This window comes from Ursus americanus, chromosome 25, assembly GCF_024610735.1.
Source record: "Ursus americanus isolate L20-20 chromosome 25, mUrsAme1.1.p, whole genome shotgun sequence".
NCBI lineage: Eukaryota > Metazoa > Chordata > Mammalia > Carnivora > Ursidae > Ursus > Ursus americanus.
Window position 1 is genome coordinate 14,431,853 of NC_142151.1, and position 22,185 is coordinate 14,454,037.

The 22,185-nt window shown below is 43.7% G+C and overlaps 1 protein-coding gene across 1 annotated transcript in view; it reads right to left on the reverse strand.

Moving 5' to 3' along the window:
• GRIN2B (glutamate ionotropic receptor NMDA type subunit 2B) overlaps nucleotides 1–22,185 on the reverse strand; it is a 276,351-nt gene that overhangs the window by 160,416 nt on the left and 93,750 nt on the right. Inside the window, exon 2 of the mRNA XM_087855925.1 lies at nucleotides 11,594–12,140. Coding sequence (XP_087712051.1) covers nucleotides 11,594–12,140 — 547 coding nt within the window. The remainder of the gene's footprint in view (nucleotides 1–11,593; nucleotides 12,141–22,185) is intronic.

The following is a 22,185-nucleotide window of genomic DNA, read 5'->3' on the forward strand; positions in this document are numbered from 1 at the left end:
TTGTTTTATTACACGCCCTTGACAGGATTTCCAATGGGTCTGTCACCTCCAGGAGTTTCGGCTGATTTTAGAACAGAAAGCCTGCTCCCACTTTCGTTCCAAGGACTCTCAGGTCCACAAAGACTACAAGTTCTTGTTGTCCCAGATGTGGCCTAAATAGGACTTTGGAATATACAGGAATAAGAAAAAAAATCATCATCCTTTCCAATCAGAAAAGGCAGGGATGAGCAAGATCATAGCAAGGCCAGTAAACAGAGCTGCGACCCGCTTCGGGACAGGGAGAGGAATAAGGCTCAGACTGGGACGTCCCTAGTGTGTGTGCACCGGATGCTGTTCCCAGACTAATTCTGGATTTATCGTGGCGTCAGGACAGGAATTCCGCAGAGGCCAAGAATGGAAACATGTTACTACAAAACCACCCTGAGCCTCAGGTTAACGATGTGTTCATGTGTGTCCCAGTCCTGTCTAACTGATTCTGTCTGCTCAGCAGTGAGGTGGCCCTCAGAATGGACCCTCAGATGGACAACGTGGGACAAAGTACACCTGGAATCCATACAGCCTTGGGTTTGAAACCCAAGCAAAGTAAGCAAGTGACTTAACCTTTTGGGATCTCAGTTTCTTTCTCTGAAAAATGGAAGTAATAATGCCTCCATACAGTGCTTTTAAGATTCAGTGAGGCCTTCTAAAGCACTTGGCATGTAGTATTCACTCAATAACCTTTTGTAAAGTAAATTTTCTAAATTGCTGAAGCTTAGTATTTTTAAGTACCAAGCTTTTTCTTGATTATAGGAAGCCTTTTAAATGGAAAATTTTAGAAAGGTATTATAGAGTTCTCTGACTTCTTAAACCAAAGATAATCAATATAATTTAAGCTCTTAATAATGACCTAACAATGACTATGCTATTCTTTATACAGGGATGTTTTAAAGGGGGTATGTGCTTCCTGGGGAGTATAGGGCAGTTTGCCCCAGATGGTCTTAGACAAGTGCTCCTTTCAAGGTCTTCTGCTGGGTTTTTCTAATACTTTAGGCACCTTACCATTCTGTTGGTTAGTTCTTAACGCTGTCAGCTGGCCTGCCTGATCCGCACCATGTTCATCATTTCTAAGCTGTCATCATCTGGTCTCTGACACTACAGGTCGCCTACCAAAGATGGGTCCTTGACCTTCTCCCTAGTTAACAGAACTTCAATTTTTAACTGGGCATCTTACTGCCCAGGTCAAAAACTAAACTTGTCTGCCTCCCTTGCAGCTAGCTGTGACCACTGACTGATATCTGACTGTGGGCTATAAGCAAAGGATTCAACTTCTGGGTGACCTCCTTGGAAGAGCTCAGCCTCCTTCCTAACTTTAATCTGCTGCTTGAAACTGGAGTTCGGCAGCCATACTGGGCATGGGGATGAAGTTCACATCCTATAAACAAAAAAATAGAAAGCCAGTAGGAATCTGGGTCTTGACAATCATGCAGCTACCATACCAGCTCCGGACAGGCTGCTTAATTGTGTTTATGCACCCTCTTTAAACTGGGGTACTGACACTTCAGGCCATTTCTAACACAATTGCCCCACAAGCTTCTTAGGGGCACATAACATTAGAGTAAATAAACTGTAAGTTAAAATAAACCACATTTACATTAGGACAACAATTTGTACCAGTGATTTTAGTCCAAAGCCCTTTTCTGCTTTCTTTGTGATTCTGGGTTATGCTCTAGATACATCAGGTTGTTGCATATATCACCTCTCCTCTCCCAGGTAACAGAGGTGAGTCTATGCATGAGCACACGTGCAGTGTGATAACAGAACAATGAGAATAATTACCCTGGGTAGCCTGTGGGATCACTATTTTAAGTCATAGTCTATCACACACACACACACACACACACACACACACACACACACACACACGGCTTTTTCTCTAGTCAATAATGAGAGAACTGTGGCAAATTAAAATCTATGTAATGATAAACTACTTATAACGACTTTCTGTTGTGTTATTTTTTGCCTAAAGTCACTATTCATAAGGAGGAGAAAAAAAACAGTGGGTGAGAGTTTCTGGAAATGCCACTGGGAAAATGAAAAGTAAGTATCTGAGCTTTCTCCATTGATAACCACAGGTAATCTAAGCAGCGGATCCAAGAAACCCTCACGTGTCCGTAGTGATGATTCAGTGCGATGACATATATGAAAAGTCTCTGTATGAAAATGGTCATGTTTATTATCCTCATTATTAGCAGGATTATGAACTTGAGGTTTGTGGTCATCAGCCATTGTGTCAAACACTAAATGTATTTTGACACATATCCTCATCTGGACTCCTTCTGTGATCTCTTCCAGGGAACTGTGAAAAGGACTGTTTTGCATGAATATAATATTGTCACAGTGTGGCTTCCATGGCTTTTTCTGTTGCTTTGTCAGGAAAAATCTGTCCTTTGAAAGACGACATTTATGGGTTTCTTAAAAGTATTTAGAACCACTTGACTCCTGAGTCTGCCTCCTTTTCCCAAACAATGAATGTGCTAGGGATACTCAGCAACCATCCTTACACTCATCGTGACATTAAAAATGGAATTAAGACTGGAAGGAAATACCTAGTTGATATTCACAGAACTAACTCCAGGCAAGCCATGTGAAAGGAGTTCTCCCAACTTCTAGCCCACAGACAACCCTTCTCAGGTGATCAACTAAACAGTCTCAGTGGTAAGAGGAACTGGGGAATTTAACATGCAAAATTGTTTCTATCTAGCTTGTTTAACACATGACTCCACTGGACAGATGTAAATGTACACACAGAAATATGTGCTCTGTGGATGTGAAACACATACACGTGTGCTTGAATATATGCACGTGCATGCAAGAATTCTACGTATGGTCATCTGTGAACACTGGAAGCTAAAGGCAGGAAAGACATGAAGGCTTTTAAATGAAAGAGGGTGAGACGAGAGAGATGGCCAAAGATCAATGAACAGAACAATCCCATCGAGAAAGAGATGGAAAGGAGGAAAGAAAGAAAGGTGGGGGGTGGAGCGGAGCAGTGATGAATGAGGAGAAGAGAAAGCCCGAGCAGCGAGGGAGGCAGCAGGCAGCCCCCGGCCGGCTGCTGCTGCTGGAAGCCAGACAAGGGGGAACAGATTTCAGCAGCGGGGAGCTCTAATCTGTCAGCAGCAGCTCCTTCATGTGTGACCAGCCGGCCCAGCTTGGGGACTGGTGCCAGTCTGGGCATGCTAACCCCGCCAGGCCCTCCCGGAAGAGAAGGAGCCACTGGTAAAACCCTGAAAAAGTTGAGGGAAGGTTCCTCTGCCCCAGCACCTGCTGCCAGCCTACTCCCGGCTTCTCCACCTGGCCCTGTCTGCAGTGCGGGCTCAGACCCCTCCGTCTGCTGAAGGTCAGTCATGCTTCCAAATCCTTATCAGCCACATCAGGTCCTGGAGAACTCTTTCCAGGAGATGATCGCCTATGTATTCCTAACAGCTCCACTGGAGAGGAAACAAGAGAAAGGCTCAAACCATTATATGTTTGAGATGTGCGAGGTCTTATTAGATGCCAAAGCCACAGAACTCTCTCTGCTCTCAAGATGCTCATGTGAGGCTGACCTTGGCCGGCTACGGTCCAGCCTTCACTCAGGCTTCCAGCCCATGTCTGTAACCATAAATGACAGCACTCTAGCTTTCTGGCAACTCGCCTCCATCCTTACCTCCACCCAGCCAGCCTTTATTCTCTGGTGGGAAGAGAGAGCAGATGGAGAAATGACTCCCACTCAATCCCTAAATAACGCCAGCTTCAATTCCCATTAACTGTGAATTTGCACCCTTGTCTGGGTAAGAACCAAGGGAGCAAGAATCATGGGGCTAGAGCCAGACCAGGGCAAAGGTTAACACAACAGGCCTGGCTGCAGGCCAGCCCTTCTGAGGACACGGTCAAGCAGGGAACACACTCTCTGAAGAGTGCCGCTCCTGCCATCAGGACACCTGGATGCTGCCCCCACCCCCAACCTCTAACAGGTCAGTGACCGTCCTGAGACTCTGATCTCACGTTTGTAAAATCACTCATAATCCTACCATCTCTTCCTTGAGAGTACATGTATTGAAAGGGTTGGATAGACCCTTAGCCAAGGACTCTTCTGATTTTTATTTTCAGGGACAGGAGGGTTCTTTAAGTATGGTTAATGCACAGCAGAGTGAGGGCTGAAACCAGATGTCTGAGGCAGAGCCAGGCCAGACCCTGACATCACACTGCAGAAGCTGGGGGGCCCTGTACCTCAAGTCTCTTAAAAACATAAAATGGGGGCAGTGATTCCCATCTTCATTCGTGCTTTTATCTGCAAATATTTATCAAGTGCCTATAATATATCAGGCACTGTGCCAGGAACACAGAGGTTAAAAAAAAAAAAAAAAGTCCTGCTCTCATGAAGTCTGAATTCAATTAAGAGGAGTAAGACAACAAAAATCCTAAAGAATAAAATGTATATGGTAGGTCAGGTAAGGGCTACCAAGAAAAATGAAGCAAGAGATGGGGGCAGTGAGCTCTTGGGAGGGAGAGGGTGGGCATACAACTTGTCCTGCTAATGGAGCGATCAGGAGCGTCTCCCAGAGACACGTGCATGGGTCAGGATTTTTGCAAAGATCATCTTGGGTGGGTGACCGCACGATGTCTGGTGTGCAGTACGTACTCAGAATGACAACCAATGCTGGACTTCCTAACCTCCACGGCCTGGCTGCTTCTCAGCATAGACTTTATGGCTCTCTTCTGAACGCTTACCATTACCACGGACCGTGTCCTTGCTGAGGCAGAATCTGCTGAACTCCACTGCGAGCCACGGCCATCCTCCGCTCTTGCTTCTGTCCTCTTTGAGACCATCTTGTTCCTTCCCACAGACAACGGACCACCTGTGTCTTTGCTCCCAGCACAGATGTGCACCCTTTCCCACCTCAAACTGGTCCCCCCATGAAATGGAAGTCTTCTCCCATTCACTCCTTTATCTCCTGCCTTCTCCTCGAACTGTAAACATTTTTTTTTTAAGATTTTATTTATTTATGTGACAGAAAGACAGCCAGCGAGAGAGGGAACACAGCAGGGGGAGTGGGAGAGGAAGAAGCAGGCTCCCAGTGGAGGAGCCCGATGTGGGACTCGATCCCGGAACGCCGGGATCATGCCCTGAGCCGAAGGCAGACGCTTAAGGACTGCGCTACCCAGGCGCCCCTAAACATTTTTTTTTTTAAGAAGGAGGAAGAAGAAGTAGAAGAGCAGGGAGGAAGAGGAGGAGGAAGAAAACAGAAGAGATGAAAGAGGAAAGAAACACCAATGATGTCACAGGTGTGTTTGAATTTTTACAAGTCAGCCACAGAATTAGGTAGTGATTGTGGAAAGAATCACATAGGGGTCTCAGTGCTAAACAGTTGCAAATGCTCTTCACAGGTTTGGATTTAAGAGAAGGAAGCTAAGTTCACTTACTGAAATGACTATACATGCAATAGGAGAATGTGGAAGAGGAGAAGAAAACAGAAGTGTCTGAATAACCCTCAGTTGAGTCATTTTTCCACGGACAGTGAAAGCACTGAAAGATCTTTCAGGACGGTTATTAAATTCCTGAGTTATTTTCCCCCCAATTTGTATGTCCTACACCACTGAGCAGATAACGTCCCTCTCTACACACACAGGTGTGTCTTGTTGTACTACGGATTTCATATGAAAATGCAGCTTTCCTTAGACTCCATGGATTTCTTTAGTCAGGTGAAGGTCCACTATGCCCAATAGCCCACTTATAACTAAGCTTTCACCAAACCTTTTGGCTATTCACATGTAAATTATGTTAAGTGAACCTATAATACATATTTGCCTTCCCAGAAATCTGCCTATGCGTGGCACCCCATGAACATTTAATAACGAAAAGATGGGTAATGACCAAGCAGCTCTTGCTCGTGGGGTCTAAAAATGAATGGACTCAAATTCTCGTTTATTTCTTAACCTCTCAGCACTTTTCAGGCCAGGAGAGTCAAGTGGGCATCCCGTGGGAATAATCCAGCTACTACAATGGGTCTGAGGCTAGGGAGTCTGCCTCAAGGTTAGAGGAGGATGGAGTTCATCACAGCTCTTCTAGGAGAAGCCTAACAGAGCACCTTTCTTCACATCAGCTATCCTCACCTCTCAAATGCCAGGCCAAGATGAGGATTCTGGCCTTTGAGACAGCAATTTTTATGAGGAAGGAAGCTGCAAAACAAATGTTGAGTAGGAACACTGAGGACACCAGGGGGAAATAACTAGGCAAGATTCATAAGAGGTTTGGCCTCTTGAGATGCAGCCATCTCAAAGAGCATCTGTTTTTTTCCCCAAAGTTGGGAGCACTGGGTGGGTGTTCAGGACAGACAGCGAGCCTGGAGGTCAGTGGCCAGTGCGCCATCACCTGAGTGACAGAAACAGACTAGCAGAGTACTGGCGCACATTGAAAAGGAAAATAACCATTAACTACTCCCCTGGGGAAGTGATAAAGGAAAAATACAGACATGTGCCTACTAATAGCTAACAATTCTTCTCTAGCTCAGGGGAATAAAGACAGGTTGAGACAACGGGCCTAATCACTTTCTAAACACTTTCAGATCATCTGGTACCAAAACGTTAAGACTTTTCTCAGGAACTAAGAAGATCCTTCACTTAGAGAACACATGACAGAAGAAATTATTCAACTCTTTCAATCAAATAAAGTTCCCAGTTGGAATAAAACTCTATCTCAGCATGTCTCGGGCAACAGTATGGGGCACTGGACTACATTTACTAATAAGGCATAAATGAATGCTACAAAGTTCCAACAGAAAATTAATTCTTACTAGTGTACAAAATAGGGTTGTCACATTTAACAAAAACAAAACGGGAGCCCTGTTAAATCTGAATTTCAGATAAACAAGTTATCTTTTAATATCAGTATGTCCCATGCAATATTTGGGACAGATTGATGCTAAGAGAATTAGCTATTGTTTATCTAAAATTCCAATTTAACTAGGTTTTTGTATTTTTCTTGCAACCTTGACAGTTTTGTCCAGCAACCTAGAGCCTATCTGGAGATAGTCACTGAAATCATACCTGGCCGGCTAAGCTTCAAGGAACTAAGAAGTTATCAGTAAGGAATTTGGATTGATACCTGATAAATAATGTTTATTTCCAGGATCCTCTCTGAGAACGCTTATACGTCATTTAAAAACAACAACAACAACAACAACAACAACAACAAACTTCCTTTGGTAACTAATAACTGAATCCCTTCAAATGTGTGTCTCTCTTTGGGATTCAGTGATCACATAGAGTCCCCAATCCCTGTTCCCTAAGTCTAGACTTTGGAACCTCCCTCCCCAGAAACAAAGGCACAGTTTGGTCAGGTATAAATGGTAGGTTTACCTCCCCCTTAATGCTTCCGGAGAAGCCTGTTAAGGTTCCTGGGTTTCCAGAAGGCGAGAGGAGAAAGAGCTTCCTGCCTCTACATTTCTGGTGTCACCTGGGGCTGGGTCAGTCCTGGATACCTCCTGAGAAGCCTTCCTGCTGCCACTGCAGAGACATGAGCAGCAGGCCAAAGAAAAAGTCATCCTCATAAAACAACCAACCGTTTTCAACAATTTTATTTGCAAAGATCTCCTGCTGTGGCTAAATGGTGTGGCTGCTTGGTTTGTTATTTAAAACAGTGACCCTAGTGAGACCAGAGCTCTTGAAGGGGGTGGGGGGGGAGGCCGATTTCAGTCCAGGATAAGAGGAGCTGGGACTGAGTGTGCCTAATTGAATTCCGCGGATGATTCTGAGTGCTGTGCCACATGGTTAATAGCTCCGACTTCGAGGCTAGCTCCTTATAGTCCCTGTTAGTCAACCCCAATCCTTTCTGGGCCTTGATAGAAAAGGATATTAAAATATTCTCAAGAGAGGCTAGAGATTGGATTCAAGAGCCCTGAGTAGCTGCACTTGAGAGGAGGAAGAGATGGGGGCGCGTGAGGGATGCTGGTATACAGACAGCAGAGACAGCCAAGAGAAGAGGTCTCGCGGGCAGTTAGATACAGAACCCCCCAAAACAATATCAGAGAACTGGGGCAGAAGAGAAAGTTCACCGAGGAAAGCCCTTCATGGAAAAGTGCTTTGATAAGTATGAAAACACTTCTTGTGCACTACACATGGGGAATCAAGGTGGACTCTCCGCTCTACCCTGGTACTCAAGGAATCTATAAATCATCTGGACTGGGTAATCCCTGTTCTTTTTAGGACTGCTACACTGGCAAAGATGGCGCTGGGTGTTCGTGGCCGTCTTGACAATAAGGTCTGAGGACATTCCCTTTCTGAGTGGCCACAAGACAGGGTCACAAAAGTTAGAACCAACTGCAGTTTTAAAGGTATAGTGGTCAGAGACCAGGCTTCAGGGAGAACATGAGCATTCCATTGGAAAGTAAACCAAATGGCAAATGAGAATATCTACAGATGACGGTTTACCTGGATAAAGTTTTAGGGTAAAAGTAGGCATTCCTGGACCAAAACTGATAGACTTTAACACTCATTTGATTTCCTCGCATTGTTTGGCAGACATTTTGGTTAGTCTTCGTTTTAATGAACCAGTATTTGGTAGAGTAATCTGCATCAGATTATAATTTAACACTAAAGACCACAGGAGAAAACCTGAAAGTACAGAACCAAATAAATAGTTAAGTTTTTCAAGGAAATCTCTATTATCTTGCGAAGAGGAACAGAACAAGAAAGCTCCTGCAGGGCAGGTAAATGCACTGGGCAGCTCAGCATCTTGGAGGAGGTCATTCATTCACTCTGGGTGTCTGTCTTCCCTTTGCCACACAGAGCATTAAGAGGGAGGGACATGGAAATAAGTAGGACAGAGAGGTCACTGCTTTCCCAGAACTTACAGGGACAAGTGATAACAAAGCACAGTATTAGAACTGTCTCAAGAGTGGCTTTACTGGGAAAGCCTAAGATGCAGCGAAAGCACATAACAGGGTCCCATTAGTCCAGGGTCCAGGAAAGTTTTCTCAGTGGAAGTGAGGCCGGGACCGAAGCCTGAGGAATGGAAAGGAGGCAGGTGAAGGAGCATCTGCATTTACCTCCTGGTGGGAAGGGGCTCCTGGGAAATACATTCAAGGCAGAGAAAAGAGCTAGAAGAGAGAAAGAATAGGGTATTTTCAAAGAACTAAAGCAGGTTCAGCACTGCAAGAATACAGTGTTTGAGGGAGAGTGTGGCAGGAGACAGTTTTGGAAAGATGGGCGGGCCTAGGCAGTGGAAGACTTGATAAACCACATCAAGGAGATGGAACTTCATTACAAGAGCAATGAAAAGCCGCTGAAAGGCATTAAGTGCGAGAGTGATGAAATCACATTTTCATTTTAGATCACTCTGGCTGCAATGTAGATTGGAAGGAAGCAGTACGGGGAGCCAGAAGATATTTACAAGGCCCTGCAGCAATGCAGGTAAGAAGAGCTGACAAGGGACACAGCGCCCTGGGGATGGATGCAGCCAGTGGGCACACTCCAGAGGAAATCCGTGGGAAATGGCACTAGGAGAAGGTCAGCTAGGAGATGGCGGGGGTGTGAAAGCAAGGACACCCAGGCGATTTTTACTTGAGGCAATGGGTAATAGGATGTAGCCTTTACAGGTGGTACTGATTTGCCCGGAAGAGGGTGGGAGGGGAATGGGAGAGAAAGCAGTTCAGCTTCAGATATGGTGTGTTCTAAGGCCCTGTGGCATCCAAAGGAGCCTATCCAGTCACAGCTGGCGATACAGATTGGGGCTCCCAGGAAAGGTTTCAGCCAGAGGTCAATTTGGGGGAACTGACAGATGTCAGTTGTAGCCCTGGCAATGGAGGACAAAAGAGGGGGTCTAGGACAAAACCCTGAGAAGCATCAATATTTAAGAGAAGTCTAAAGGCAGACGAACATGCCAAGGACTTTGAGATAGAATGACTAGAGAGGGAGGAAGAAAACAAGACTGTACCAAACAAGCAGTGATAACTAGGCATGGCAGAAAGCAGAGTTCAAGGTGGAATAATATTAGGATTGGATCACAGATAGGGCTACATTAAAAGGAGCTTTAGGGGGCACCTGGGTAGCGTCCAACTCTTGATTTCAGCTCAGGTCATGATCTCAGGATCCCGGGATCGAGCCCCGCATAGGGCTCTGCACTTGGCAGGGAGTCTGCTTGAGGATTCTCTCTCTCTTTTCCTCTGCCCCTCCTCCACTCACACTCACTCATTCTCTCTAAAATAAATAAAACTTTAAAAAAAAAAAAGTAGGTTTAGTTGCAACTCTGAATTAAGAGTTTAGCCGAGAGGCTTCAGTCCAACTTCCTTCCAGAGGGTAAACAAGTATAAGTAGGTACACCTTCAACCTCCACTAATTGTACTTCAACCTCCCCAGAGTACACTTTAATATTTTATTTAAGCTGGATGGTACTGGAGTATGTGCTTTCTGCATAGCTTTCTATTTGTCAGATAGAATTCATAATGAATTTAAAATGGAAGGCCCAAAACATATTGTCAAGTCAAAGAAAGTCAGGTTATTGAACAGCATGTATAGTTATGTTTCCATATATGTAAAAGTATAGATATATATGCATATAGGTATACACCCATTGGGAAATAGCTCGAAAGATGTTCACTAATTATTTCCACAATGACCATCTCTGGTTCCCTGGATTTAAGGCCATTTTTTTCTTTTCTTTCTGGTCTTCTGCATCGTCTGAATTTTTACAGTGTTCATATGCAGCAGTTTTCTACAAATCACAGAACCACAGAAGCCTCGTAGAGAATCTTCTGCCCTACACAGTCACATAACGCCCACGAGAGGATACGCTGGAGTCATGGCTGGATTATGAGGTTAGGTCAGGGGAGCAGAACTCCACCCGTATCTTCTTCCTCCTGAAGAAATCAGACTAAGAGCAACTAGATAGGCTGTCTCTATGGCAGCACGCCATACTTAAAAGGCAGAGAGAGGCAAAGGAGACAAAAACCAAGGGAAGGACCCTCTTCATGTGCCTTCAGACCCATGTAACCTATTCTCCATTCCCTCCCTCTACAGCAGCGGTTCTAAGTAAAGGGACAGGTTAGGTCCTCCCTCATGTCTATGCCCATTGTGTCTTTTATGGTGGTCAAGTATGTGGGGCCCGCAGAGGCCTGGCCACAACTCCAGACTGAGCCTCTTCCTTGGATACTGACTCTGGACAGTTTATACCTACACACCTAATCTTCTTGAGATAAAATGGAAGCAACTCTGAACACCTGCCTAGTAGAGCATTGCTTTGAGGGTTACATGAGGTCAGACCTGCAAGATGCTTGAGTAGCGCCTAGTGCATAGTAAGTGATCAGTAAGTGGGAGCTGTTGTGTAGTTCTTAGAACGGGAACACAGCACAGCAAGCTTTGGATCTGAAATACTCCCACCATCACCAACAACTGCCATCCCAGCGGCCGGCCTTCAACCTGACATCTTGAACTGCTCTTCCCAGCCCTTCCAAACCTCCAACCCCAGTCCTGAAGGCCATCCCCTCACCTCTGCCATCAGTGTGCCCTCCGTCCCACACTCACCTGTTTAGCATGTTGGACTGGTAGATTCTCTTCTCATGGGTGTTGTAACAACTGCTCTTGGGCTCAGGGATGAAGCTGTGTTCGGACAGCATGTCGGAAGCAGCGGTGGTGATTATGGCAATTCCATCCCTCACTCTGGCAGGGAGGCCATAGTCCCATTCATCATAGGACACAGAGATGAGCCCGGTGGGGAACTCTGAGGGCACTGTGTCCGTATCCCCTGCCACCAGGCTAGGCACAATCCATGTGTAGCCGTAGCCAGTTAGCCCTACGGAGTTAGCGACTTCAAAGATGTAGGTGGCTTCTTCCTTAGTACAATAAAGAAGAATGATGGGGCTTTGAAGTTTCTTGAGCTGGTTCTGGATCTTAGAATCTCCATCATCCAGGGACATGTCCAGCAGGAGGACTTCCTCTAACTCCCAGCCCACGAAGCTGTTCTCGATGGTGCTGCGAATCTTGTTTACAAAGTCCTGGTAGCCAGGGAAGTAGGTGGTGACGATAGAAAAGATGTACCAGTCGTACTCTTCCATGATATTGAGCATTACAGAAGCTTGCTGTTCAATTGATGGGCCAAACTGGAAGAACATGGAGGATTCATCCTAGAATAGTAAAAAGGTAAAAAAAAAAAAAAAAGAAAGAAAGAAAAGAAAAAAACCAAAGATGGTAAGGGAAAGTTTGAATCAATTGTATAGAAAGGATTGTGTTCATTATTTACTTTTTCACATGCCTTTTTAAATGGGATGTTTGAGTTGCAAGCATTTCTAATACCTTTCTTCCTAAAACTACCTCCTAGATTCTAGGGGGAAAAAAATCAACATAGATCTATATTCGCATTGTCTGAAATCTTTGGAGCACAGGGCAGATCCCTACAATCAAATATGTTAATATTTCTATTGTGAAACAGAAAGAGTTGCATTAAGGGGGATAAAGACTCTAAATGGCCTCACATCAGTTCAGGTCAGGTTTCACTGTCAAATGAGTTCCAGGGATACACAGGCTTTTTATTTTTTGAGCCTTCTGAACTTATCACAACTGTGGATATATATCACTCCGAGTGAATAAATGGAAATGCCATCCATCTAGCCTTAAACCTATGGACGGAGGTGGTATAAGCACACTGGCCTAGCAGGTGGGTGGTACTCAGGTATGGATATCAAGGAGAAGCACATGGGAGTAGGTCAGTCTATTTTCTATAAAGAGATAAATGTTGAATTAATAACACATTGAGTTTTTCGTCTTCCGCTGTGATAATGAGATATGCAAGTTAGAGTAAGGCGCAAACAAAAATTGTATCTAAGCTACAATCAGACGGACTTGGATTCAAGCTCATGTATGATTAAGGTTTATTTCAGAGCAGCACATAGATTATTCTTCCTCTTACCTGTCTAATGCCACAGGTCTCAGTCTGACCTGTGTATTATACACATAACCTCTGTCAATTCTGAGAATCTTGTTTTTCTCCCTCCTTTGAGGGAGAAGCCATTTTTAAATTTCTCCCATTTTAAGCTGTATTTCACCTGCTGTTCTGAGATGTCAAGCCCTGCATTTTATCTCTACCTTCCAGCTAGAAGAGTCTGAAACAGCGAGATGAAGACCCTCTCGGCCTTGTCCTTCGTTCTCAATCCATTTTCCCCTGACTTCCTCCTGGGTAATGGCATCTCTTTTCTTGTCAGTGCCCCTATCTTTTATCCAATGGCTTATCTCCATTTTAGAACAATCCAGGCGAACAAAACCGTGTCTTTCTAAAAGGGGCAGTTCTTTTCTATCCCCCAGACTAGAGCTTCAAAGTACAGTCATGAGAGACCAGGCTTTTAAACAAAATTATATAGTGATTTCTTAGTTCAGGAAGATATTCTTGTACATCTGAGAAATTGCTGAGTATTTGGGGGGCACCCACTATTGGAAAAAATACAGGTTGGGAAATATCCAGCTGGTAACCAGAGACCCTGATTCAGCAACAAAAGCTGCCAGCCCCTTGGCTCTGCCAGAGCGATGATTACTTCATATGGCTTGAACTTTTCACATTTCCCACAGGCAATCCAGAAGGAAACAGAAGATCCTTAGTCATTTGAGGGCAATTCTTCCTGCTAGGGGTAGAATGGTGCTTTTCATAGCTCCCTCCTCTGGCTTAAACATCCGGTCAGAGAGGAGCCTCATGGGGCCAGGGAATTCAGAGAAGTAGAGCGGGTAGGGCAGGAAGGATGGGTGGGGAGGAGTGGGAATTCATTCAGAATAAAATAAGGACTTCATGTGTGCTTATTCTGAACTGCGGCCAGCCCCTGCCCCCTGACCCACCTGCCCCTGGTCTCCTACTACAACGCAAGTGCATTTCTTCAGGTAATACTGGCTTTGTCCTTAGGTTATAGGATTATAGCGGGATTCCAGGACAACAAAGTTTAATTATTCCAAGACTTGTCAGAGGTCTACAGAGAACCACAGCAGGAAGGGAAAGCCAGCGACAGAAGCCCCCCCCACACCTCGCTGCCCAGAAAGGCTTTAGAGAAAAAGCTATTTATTTTCCTGTTACTTCCGAACATTTCATTTGAGGAGTCCCAAAATTCCCTTTTTCAACCTGAGTTTTCGCAAAACCTAGTGGATATAACAAAGTGACAAAAGCTTCCAAATATACCTTAAAATGTACAGGCTACGGGTGAAAGGAATCCCAACTGTAAACAAAGGACTTCAACCCATTTTCTATAATAAGGGAACATATCTTATCACAAGGAGGTTCTTGAATATCCACAACTCTCCATCTATTGTGAGACCACAGCTGGTTCAAATACACAGGGAGAGATGGCCCTGAGAGATAAACCATGAGGGTCCATAGTAAATGAGCCCATGCTAATGAAAATTAATTTAAAAGAAAACCAACCTAGTATATACCAACCCTACCACCTTCTCTCTTAGTCTTCTCTTAAAACCCTCTCACAATTATAAATGGGCTCCTAAAGAAATCACCAGCTACTAAGTGAAGAAAACCAATAATAAAAGGTAAAAGTAAGAAGAGAGAAAAATTAATATGGCTCCAGCTCACCCCCTCCATACCCTCCTCTAACTAATCCTATCATCCTCCACAATCATCCTTTCTGACTCCTCTCTCCCATTGATGCCCCGTTCAACTTTTTATCTTGCCAATCCTTCATTAAATAAAGGATGCCTTACATGGCTATTTTATCTGTGGCACTAAGAAGAGGTTAATGAAGCCAAACAGAAATCAAGAGAGAGAGTTATGGCTTGGGCAAATGTTTTCTAGTATAATGAGTGGTCCAGTGTTATTAATTTAGTTGACACATCAATCTGCTGTACAGCAGTTGGGAATGGGACAGCTCTTTTTCAACAAAGCTTTGGGCTAACTATAAGTTGCAGGCAGTGACAGGCTTTGCAAATTATGGCCAAAGCCACAAATCAAAGAGCAATCTTCGTGTGTGCATGGAGTGGAAAGGACTGGTGGCCACGCATCCATCTTTGCAGGCACCCAGCTTGCATTGTGATCACCACAAGAAGTGTCATCTTCTAGGATGAAGGACAGGGGTATAATTCAGTTTGCAGCTTCCCCACTTACATTTTTATCTCCTGATGAAGATTTCCAGTCACACTTATTGCATGAATGTACTTCTTCACCTTGCCTTTTGAGCATCTTTAAAGCATTCATGTACAAAGGGCCACCACGACCGAGATAATTAACACAGGGAAGATACAATTGTACAGTAGACCCCGTCAGTCTAGAACCATTACGTTGAACCCCTCATCACTTTGGTGTTTCATGGTATTTACTTTCTAATAAGAAGTGAAAACGAGTCCTTTTTCATTCTATTATTGGTCTCCAAAATAGAGTTAGCAGTATGTGAGGTTCCTCTTCTGCATCACCCAGAACCCCTACAGATCCACTTCAGAAATAAAAAATTAACTGCTGCAGCTGCTGATAATGCCCCTGGCAACAGATTTTAGCTGCCAGACCGCTCTGGGAATTGAATCTCTCCAGCTGATTGGCCAAAGTCATGCCCCCTTTCCAGGACAAACTGTCCTGAATGACTGCTTGTCATGCAGTATAAAGACCTTGTCCTCTTGCCTCGACTCCAGATACCTCTGAAGGGTCAGTCGATTTTCAGAACTTCCCACAGGGTTGGCTACAGCTTCCATTAACACTACATCACTTCTTTACTTCTCCCTCTGCCCACTTCTGCCTGATCTTTTCTTTTCATAGAGATGATCTCAAGAGCACTCCCTAATAAACCTCCTGTATGCTCACCTTGGTCTCAGGGTCTGCTTCCCAGGGAACCCAACATGAGACTATTCAGTTCCCTCTTTCAAAACGGAAAAGAGATGGCCTTAAAAGAAAACATAATATCTATTTTCAAACACAAGAAATGACCTAAAAGTCAGGAAGACAAGTCTCTTCCCATTAGTTCCAGAGGAGAAAACTGGGACTAATGAGTAGAAATATTAAACGTCCTTATTCGGTTCAACAGAAGAAACAGGTGTGCAACAATTATAGCTCTTTAGAATGGAATGAAACTCATAAAGTAGTGAGTTCTCTGTTGCTGTAAGCATTTGAACAGGAGCTGGATTATTATTTGATAAAGAGATTCTCCCCAGCACTCTGCCTGGAAAACATCACGCTCACCTTTAAGGTCTAATTCAAGTGTCAGGTTTTCATGCATATCATCTTTCCTAACTTCCCCAGGTAAGTTAGTTCTCTTTGCCCTGTACTTTTACAATACTTTGTATGTGCCTCTATCTTAATATTTATCACACAGGAAGCATATATGCCTCCCTCCTCCCACTAAAAAAACATGTTTCTCAAGAGCAGGAGCTGTGCCTTATTCATCTCTGGATCCCTAGGTGGCATATGAAAAAAAATGGCTTTGTATTAATATTAAAAAAGAAGGTTCCTTTATTGGGTGAGAGATTACTGAAATAACTGATGGTCTCATCTGGTTCAAATTTCAATCCCTTTTTTTTTTTTTTTGTTCCAAATTTCTATGCTGATGGCACATACTGGCCTCACAGAAATCAGCTCTGCCTGAATAGAGATATAGATAGATATAGATATAGATATAGATATAGATATAGATATATAGATATAGATAAATCACTCTTTTACAAAATGTGAGGGCATCCCCCTTGGAGCCAGGCAGAGAAGCAGAAAATACTAGTGGCCCCTTCCTTACTCCTCTGCCACAAATTTCTTGAAAACATCATCTATACTCACTTCCTCCAATTCCTCTTCTCCCATATGATACTAACTCCAACCAGACTTTTAACTTCACTAAAACTCCTCTTGTGAAAGGCAGAGGTGACCTTGATATTGTCAAGTCCAATGTCCATCTGCAATCATTGTTAGAGTCACTAACGTACCCTCCAGACTGAGAAGACACCTTAATGCCAAAACACAAAGCAAACCGTTCCATACCATTTACACAAGAGTTTTGTTTAGAGTAAGTTACTGAGAGGAATGGGCAGACGGATGATCCACAACTCTACACAGCTATTCACCACCCCTATCCAGACCTCAATTCCCAGCTTTCGTGGAGTGAGGAGCATGGTGGTGAGATCACAGGGTAGTCATCTAAAGTGACTCTATCTGAGCCACTTTAGATAGAGATCTAGAGGATCTCTACTAGTTATGTCAAGTGGTGCCACCTGTGCGTCAGAGGCGGGCGCAAGGCGTAGGGCCAAAAATGGAGTCGGTGTTGTCAGCACTCCTGCACTCATCCTTTACCTATGAGGAGCATTTGACATGGCTGATCACTTGGCTCCTAGCTAGGCTTTCTTTCCTTGGTTTCCAGGGCTTCACATTCTCTTGACCTTCCTCCTAGCTTACTGGCTACTATTCCTCTGTCTCCTTTGCTGGTTCTTTCTCTTCCCTCTGACCTTTTAAAGCTGAGTCTCCCAGGGTCAATCCTTGGTCCTCATGTTGTTTCTATCAACATTCACCTCCTCAGAGATCTCATCCCATCTCCTGATTTAAATCCTATTTATATGCCAATCTTTCTCACATTTCTTGCTCCAAAACCTCAAACTTATGTATCTAACTACCTATTCTGCATGTCCACTTGGATATCTTAGAAACATGGTCAGCATTTCCACAATTGGACTCAGCCATTCCCATTTCAGTTAAAGGCAAGTCAATCCCTCTGGTTCCAACTCCTCTCTTTCTCTTGACTGCTGACCTTCGAAATGTGTCTAGAACACCACCTAGTTTCACCAGCTCTGTCTGAGCCACCAACATCCCTCAGCCAGTCACTATAACAGCCTGCTAACTGATCTCCCTGCCTCTGCCCCTTTACCCCCTACAAACCATGCTCAAAAAAGGAGCAGGATGATCCTTTTAAAAATTAAATCATAAGATGTTTTTTCTGCCCCAAACCCTCGATGGCTTCCCAATCCACTAAAAAGAAAATGCCAACACTCTTGATTTGGACAGCCACTGCCCCACGGGTCCCATCCTCCCATCCTCTCACTCTGCCTAGGGACTCTGATCTCTCTTGAACATACACACTCCTGCTCCAGACCTTTATTCTAGCTATTTTCTCTGCCTGGAACCATCTTCTTCCAGCTACCCAGGTATCCACATGCACCTGTTTCAAGTCTTTGCTAAAACCTCAACTTCTCAACAAAGCCCAATCCTGGTCCTACAACAGAATACTAACGCCTGCCTGACCCCTTATCCTGCTCCATTTTTTCTTGTTGCCTTAGCATTTATCACCATCTGACAGACTACATGAGTAGTTTGATATGTTTATTATGAACTTACTGCCTCTTCCCAACTAGAGTGTAAACACCAGGAGGGCAAGGATCATCACTGTTTGTTCACTGCCACAATTCAGTACCTGAAACAGGGCCTCAGTAGATGCTACTTGAATTTAAAAATGTAGTAACTGATGTTGCAACCAGAGGATTACCTCCATTCCAGTTTACCTTTGTTGGCTTTCCAATTGAGATTATGTTTTTCTAGTATCACAAAGTCTTTTACATTATTCAAATCTGAGCACTTCATAACATCATAGGGATTAGGATCCTGCTAGAACATTAACATAGAATCAGATTAAATAAATCTGATTTTCCTTCTAGTCCCTCCTCCTAGTATATGAGTATATGAGTTCTCCTTTCTAAATTAAGTTCTTTAGGAGGATCTGTGTTTGAGAAAAGGCTAGAAATGCTAGACTATCTGAAAACTTTCTCCACTACCACCAGATTTAGGAAATAAGTATGGAAGGTTGCCCATCTGCCCTAAGATGGGGTGAGAGGTGAGGGTTGCCCACCTGCCCACCTACTCCTAGCTATTTCTTCTTTTCTTCTTTCACACTAAGCAGAGTAGAAGCAGAATATGGAGGACAAAATCTCTTCTCTCCCAAATAGGGGAAGGATGTTCTCTCCCCACCTAACTCTAAGAAACTCCCTTCTTTGGGGACTAGAAATTCTGATTCCACACTATGGTTTTTCAGGTGACTAAGGCTGCCGGTGTTAGCTACTGCGGGTGGCTTTGAATAGTGTCAGAGTTTTGTGAGCAATGCCTTGCAAGATAGGGAAAATGCCTGATGTTCTCCAGCCTTGCCATTACTCAGAAATATCATGACTGAGACACATGACGGAAGCTCACTGGTGGAGAATCAGGATCTTTCCTGCCTGCTAAATGCCAGATCCATTCTTTTTTAAACCTTTGCACACAAAGGAGAACGCTCTGGGTTTTCAAAAGCCCAGGAGCAAAAATTCAAGCAGACTGAGGTAGTTTAAGAACAATTCTGTACACTAAACAACTCTTGCAGAAGCCAGCATTCTTTTTCTTACTTGCTTTTTCAGAAGATAATTTGGCTTTCTCCTTGAATTTTGCCCCATTTTGTTCCATGACTGAGTCTCCTTCTTGGATGTGCTTCAATTGCTAAGTGTAAGTCACAGATGAGAAGCAAACTAACGGTATTCACTTTGAGAATGCCTAGAAGGTTCTTCCCATTCCAGAACTCAGAGACAACATAATAGCAAGAAGAAAGCTTATTATAAGCCAGACAGAGGGGGAAATAAAAGGGGAAAAATAAAAAGGCAGAGTTCCTCTCACTAGTATACCCAAATGAATTACAGAATTAAGTAAGGGAGCAAAGGGCTTGGCTAGTACTAAGAGAACTTCTAGAATGTGTTCGCGCTCCCCTGTAAGGTATCAGGACTGCCAAAATCTTAACAAGGCTATTTCATTTCATCTTAAATTAAAATTCCTTTCTATGGCCTACTCCATTATGCACATCAAAACAACTCTCAGGTGGATTGGCTTGTATTTTTATTAAGAGGTTCTTTTCTATAAAAGAACAAGCTGACAAGTTCAGCAACAATCAAGTTCGGTGGTTGAATGCAAGGGAAGAAGGTGGGGGGAAGGAAAAGTTGGGAAAAAAATGAAATGGAGAGAGAAGAAAATAGTGTAAATATTAAACTAGCAGTATTTGTTAGGCAGTAAGATTATCAATATCAGACTGTATTTATTTAGGCGAATTTATAAAATCAAGTGTGGGGGGCACCTGGCTGGCTCAGGTGGCACATGTGACTCTTGATCTCAGGGTTGTGAGTTCAAGCCCCAGACTGGGTGTGGAGCCAACACTAATATTGATCTGGGCATTTAACAGGATAAAAAGAAAGGCAACATAAAACTAAACAATATAACCAAGGGAAAACAAAAAAAGTATTAGGTACGAAATAACTACCTCCCAAACTGCCTATGCCTTCAAAGTCTTTCCGCTTAACTTGAGCCAAGGGGGTAGAGTTTACAGAGAATTGTGATTATTAATGAAAGGACAGGGTTAAATACAAGCTGGTGATAGTACTTGACATACTAGCAGCATTTTTCAGAATAAAGATGTTGACATTTGTCTCAAATAAATTAACATTCCCATCTCTTCATACATATTTGATCAGAACATCACATTCACATACCAATGGGAGTACAGAAGTGGGAAGTTGCTCACAGGAGGGGAATGATAGAAAAGGCATTTTGTATTTGATCAAGTGATGAGTGTTAGCACCTCATTTGTTGCCGAAAATAACAAAAGCACTCGTTCTAGACATAGTGACTATGTCCATACACATGGGTCTTTTCAAGAGATCTCTGGAAAACAGGGAGTTATTGTGCTTCTGTCCCTTCTCCATATAGGAAGACAAAGCATCCCTGAATTTAGAATTTGGGCCAACCATGCTCATTTGGCACAGGTTAACAAGCCATTGTCTCCAATGGTAGAAAGAAGTTTTCTGAGAAGGCTTTTTGCACTAAACATCCAGTGATGGGTATTCCTAAGTCCCTGGATTGGAAAACTGATCACTGCTTCCTCACATCAGAAAAGTATGGCTATTCACAATCAACGCAGCTTTGAATTTATTCACATCTCCCAAACCAATTTGCTCCTCCATCTAAAAGAGGCAACACATTTCGAAGGGCTCTAGAAATGAAAATAAAATTGCATACAGGCATTTTAAATATATATATACATATCTTCAAGAGCTCGTCAGCACCTGACTATCTTGGCCTCTCTTAATTGTAGGACTTAGAACTTGAACCACCAGGCATGCCTTCCAATCTTTAAACTGGGACTGGCCAAGGACTCTCCTCACCTATAACATCTTCTAGAGCTGATGGGGCTCCTCTAAACCCAGAATTTGGTGCAACTGATGTGAGCCTGGCTGAGTACAGACATGTCCACCCAGAAGAAGCCTTCCTTCCTAACAGCCTCACCATGGGTCCAATCCAAAGGACTAAGTGTCTTCCTCATGGTCCTGAGTTTTATTCCATCACTTTTGGATGAGGTTCCCTACTCAGAACTTCCAACTCTTCTACACAGTCCCTGAAAAACTGCCAACATCCCTGATGCTGGCCCCTATTCCCTATTTCTGCAGATGCCAGCTGAGGTCTGACACCCCTTTCCTGACTTTAACAGTGAGATGATTAGCACATTAGTAGTGCCAACAGTTTGCTGCTTTGTACATTATTATATCAAATCCCTGTATAGCCACACCAGTCTGAATCATACCAGGTCTCTCAGAGCTTGCTGGCCCCCATGCTGTGGTAGGCAGCCCCCTGGTGGGGTTTATCCCAGTCTTCCCAGCTCTCTGACCTTCCCTAGACTCACTGTTCAGATTCCAGTATGCACGGCCTCAACAGAGTGAACATGTCCAGTATTTGACTGGCTGCATCCAAGTTGACTTGAGATTGTCTTCAGTTTATACTGAAAATTGCTCTCCTTTTCCAGATTTATTCAACTCTTACTTTTGCTATGCTTCATTTATGCCTCCTGGTTATTAGCACTAAAAATGGACCCTTAAGAGTTCAGAGTTCCTAACTGCTTACTCTTCATTTTCTTTTCCTCATGCTCTGGATGGCATGGGGATATAAGTCTCACTGAGAGTACAACACAGTGAATTAGAACCAGTACCCAGCTCCTCAACTGCTACAGAGAGAAACACACTAAGACTATTTTTCTAGCCACCCAATCTTGTCTATGATTCCTTGAAAACAACCTGTGTGTTTTTTTTTTTAACCCACACAAAGAAGGAATACTTGATTTAGAAGGTACAGAATACAGCAGATGCAGCTTCAAACTCACTCAAGTGTCACTCCCTCTGGCCCAGCCTGTGCCCTGTGACTCAGTGGTACCAACTGTGCCAACA